The sequence below is a fragment of the Coregonus lavaretus genome (assembly GCF_964263955.1).
Source record: "Coregonus lavaretus genome assembly, contig: HAP1_SCAFFOLD_2580, whole genome shotgun sequence".
NCBI lineage: Eukaryota > Metazoa > Chordata > Actinopteri > Salmoniformes > Salmonidae > Coregonus > Coregonus lavaretus.
In genome coordinates, this window is record NW_028159370.1 from 44745 (window position 1) to 47838 (window position 3094).

General features: G+C 38.3%; 1 protein-coding gene across 1 annotated transcript; it reads left to right on the forward strand.

Annotated features, from left to right (window-relative positions):
• Positions 1-655: 655 nt before the first annotated feature.
• Positions 656-2521, forward strand: LOC311122950 (uncharacterized protein; the record flags this gene model as incomplete). Its single annotated transcript, XM_084197246.1, has 6 exons — positions 656-693; positions 867-1088; positions 1407-1466; positions 1665-1823; positions 2192-2251; positions 2435-2521. Exons 2-6 carry the CDS (start codon positions 933-935, stop codon positions 2519-2521), a joined length of 522 nt encoding a protein of 173 aa, XP_084053372.1. The 5' UTR covers positions 656-693; positions 867-932.
• Positions 2522-3094: the final 573 nt, after the last annotated feature.

Sequence of the window (3094 nt, forward strand, 5' to 3'; positions counted from 1 at the left end):
CTCAAATGGTACCCTATTCACTAAATAGTGCACTACTTATGACCAGAGTCTTATGGGCCCTGGTCAAAAGTAGTGCACTTTAAAGGGAATAGGGTACAATTTGGGATGTGGATTCAACGATTAACTATTGTAAACATCGTGATGTGTGTTGAGCCTGGGCTCAATGGCTGATCTGTTTGCAGTGCTGTCATATATTTAATTTCATTGAGGGGAATTTACAGTTAGCGTTGTACAGTTACTCTATATCGAATGTTCCAGCATCCTAAACCACCTGAGCAGAAGAAAACTGACGCAATCATTTCAAAAATTAATAACTGGGTGACGTAGCCACAACATCCCGAACCCCAGGCCATCAGTTCTCTTTTTGATGAATGACTGAGTTCACGTCATTCATTTAGGAACACATTTATTTATCTCATTTCATCTTTTTTGCTCATGAATCATCTTCCCTTTTTTCTGCCTATTATGTTATTTTTGTGTATATTTCTGTATAGTATTGCAGTTCGGTGTTATAACGTTGACCTGGTTAACCCAGGTCGGGAGGCTGCGGAGGGAGGGGGGGATACCCGCGGATTGACCTGAATACGGGGAAAGGAACCACAATGACGTCCCCTCCACCTAGGCCTCTAGACAATATAAATACTTTCCCTACCAGGTAGAAAACATGACAACCTACCAAACCAACCCTTCAAGGTAAGCAGCTTAAGGTGCGATCTTGGTTGTAGTTTTACAATAGGTCTCTCTTGCAAAATAGATGTATTATAACCTGTAGCGTGTAGCCTTTAAATAACATTAGACAAGACTTACCTAAATTAAAATAAGTTATTTAACTGTCTCTTATTCATATCATGTATTGTTTCTTCCAGGCGAACTGTGATATTTTCGCATTATTATTCAAACGAAGAGAAAGACACGCATCTCCCGGAGCCAATATGAAGTTCAGCATGGTCCAACTCCTAGCCGCGGTGGTGGTGGTGATGAGCGTGTGTCTGCTGCGGGAAGCCGTGGCGCACTCCATCCACCGCCCGCTCAGCGCCCCACTGCACAGCGCGGACACCGACTCCATGGTGCGGCTGGTGGCTCAACACGTAAGTTACTTTATCATATTTCATATTACTTTATCATATTTCATATTACTTTATCATATTTCATATTACTTTATCATATTTCATATTACTTTATCATATTTCATATTACTTTATCATATTTCGTATTACTTTATCATATTTCATATTACTTTATCATATTTCATATTCCATAATGGCTTATAATTGTAGGACTAAACTAAATATATTATATTTGTGGAACTAGCAGCCTATTATTTTTGTCTTTTATACGGGTTTATTTGATTATGGTTTTTGATTTATTTTTTTGCCTAATAATGCCATTCCTGTCTGTTTCAACAGGCGCAAAGTTCTGACAATGATACTGACACTAAACTGATGCCAGACATCGATACTAAAAAGGTGTGTCAATTAAACCAATTAATAATATCATGTTAATCCATGTCTAGCCTATTATTTTAGAGCTTGGTGTGAAAATGGTATCCAATTTAGTTTTGTGTTTTATTTTATATTTCTACATTTTTCTAAAATATTTCTTGATGCAAATGTAGGCAATACTAATAATATCATACTAATTAATGGATGCCTTTAATTCAGCAGAACCACAGGGACATCTGCTGCCTGCATGCTAACATCCTGGACTTCTACCTGAGTAACATCCTGACCACTAAGGAGAAGCAGGACAAGCATCATCCTAAACTCCCTGCCCTGAAGGAAGACCTGGCCCGAGTCAGCAGAGACCTGGAGGAACATGGCTGTGTAAGTTCTCCTCTCTTTCGTTCACTTTACCTACACTCACTTGTTTCATCTCTCTCTCTCTCTCCCTCTCTCTCTCCTCTCTCTCTCTCTCTCTCTCTCTCTCTCTCTCTCTCTCTCTCTCCTCTCTCTCTCTCTCTCTCTATCTCTCTCTCTCTCTCTCTCTCTCTCTCTCTCTCTCTCTCTCCTCTCTCTCTCTCTCTCTCTCTCTCTCTCTCTCTCTCTCTCTCTCTCTCTCTGTGTCTCTCTCTCTCTGTGTCTCTCTCTCTCTCTCTCTCTCTCTCAGTCAGAGATCTGAGGTGTGATATTGTGTAGAGATGGTGTTTATATCCCCCCAGAGAAAGTGACTGATTCCTCTCTCTTTCTTCTAGGCTATTAAACATTACAATGATCACCACCACAGCAAAGCTTTCCGCAAGAAGTTGTCCGAGGTAATTCTTCACGATACCCGTATAGACTTGATCATTTTCATGCTTGTCACAAATAAAACATTATAAACTAAGTTATTAATAAGGGTTAAATGCGTTAATCAAAGTTAAAATTAATCCATTGAACATTTGATTGAATGCGATCTTTGTCTAAAACCCATTTTGTTTGTTTCTTGTGTATTTCAGATGGAGGCGGGGAAAGGGATGAAGAAAGCTATTGGAGAGATTGACATCCTCTTCACCTTCCTGAAAGACTTCTGCGTGCACGCCTAGATCCACATGCAGGATTCAGACACATCCCACATCATTATATAGAGATGTACAACTAGATCCAACACATGCTATTTCATCATATAGAGATGTACATCTATATCCAACACATCTATATCATCATATAGAGATGTACAACTAGATCCAACACATCTATATCATCATATAGAGATGTACAACTAGATCCAACACATGCTATTTCATCATATAGAGATGTACAACTAGATCCAACACATCTATATCATCATATAGAGATTTTAGTCATGCTATGTTCCAGTGCCTTACATCCAATAAGGATATTATGGTTTTTTTAATATTCATTTTGCATAGCATATTTATGATTGTATTATCTATCTATCTATTTATTGATATTACTAAGAAACATGCAAACTGATGGAATGTATTTCAAATGCATCGAGATTCTGTTCACATCAGATGTGCAGCGTCTTGAGCATTTCATATGTAGCCGCGTTGTGGCCCTTACTTTCTATACATCATGTGCTGGACACAAGAAGGATATTTTTTTTTTTAAAGCATTTTGGAGAATATATTTAAACAGAGAATTTATTCCATTGT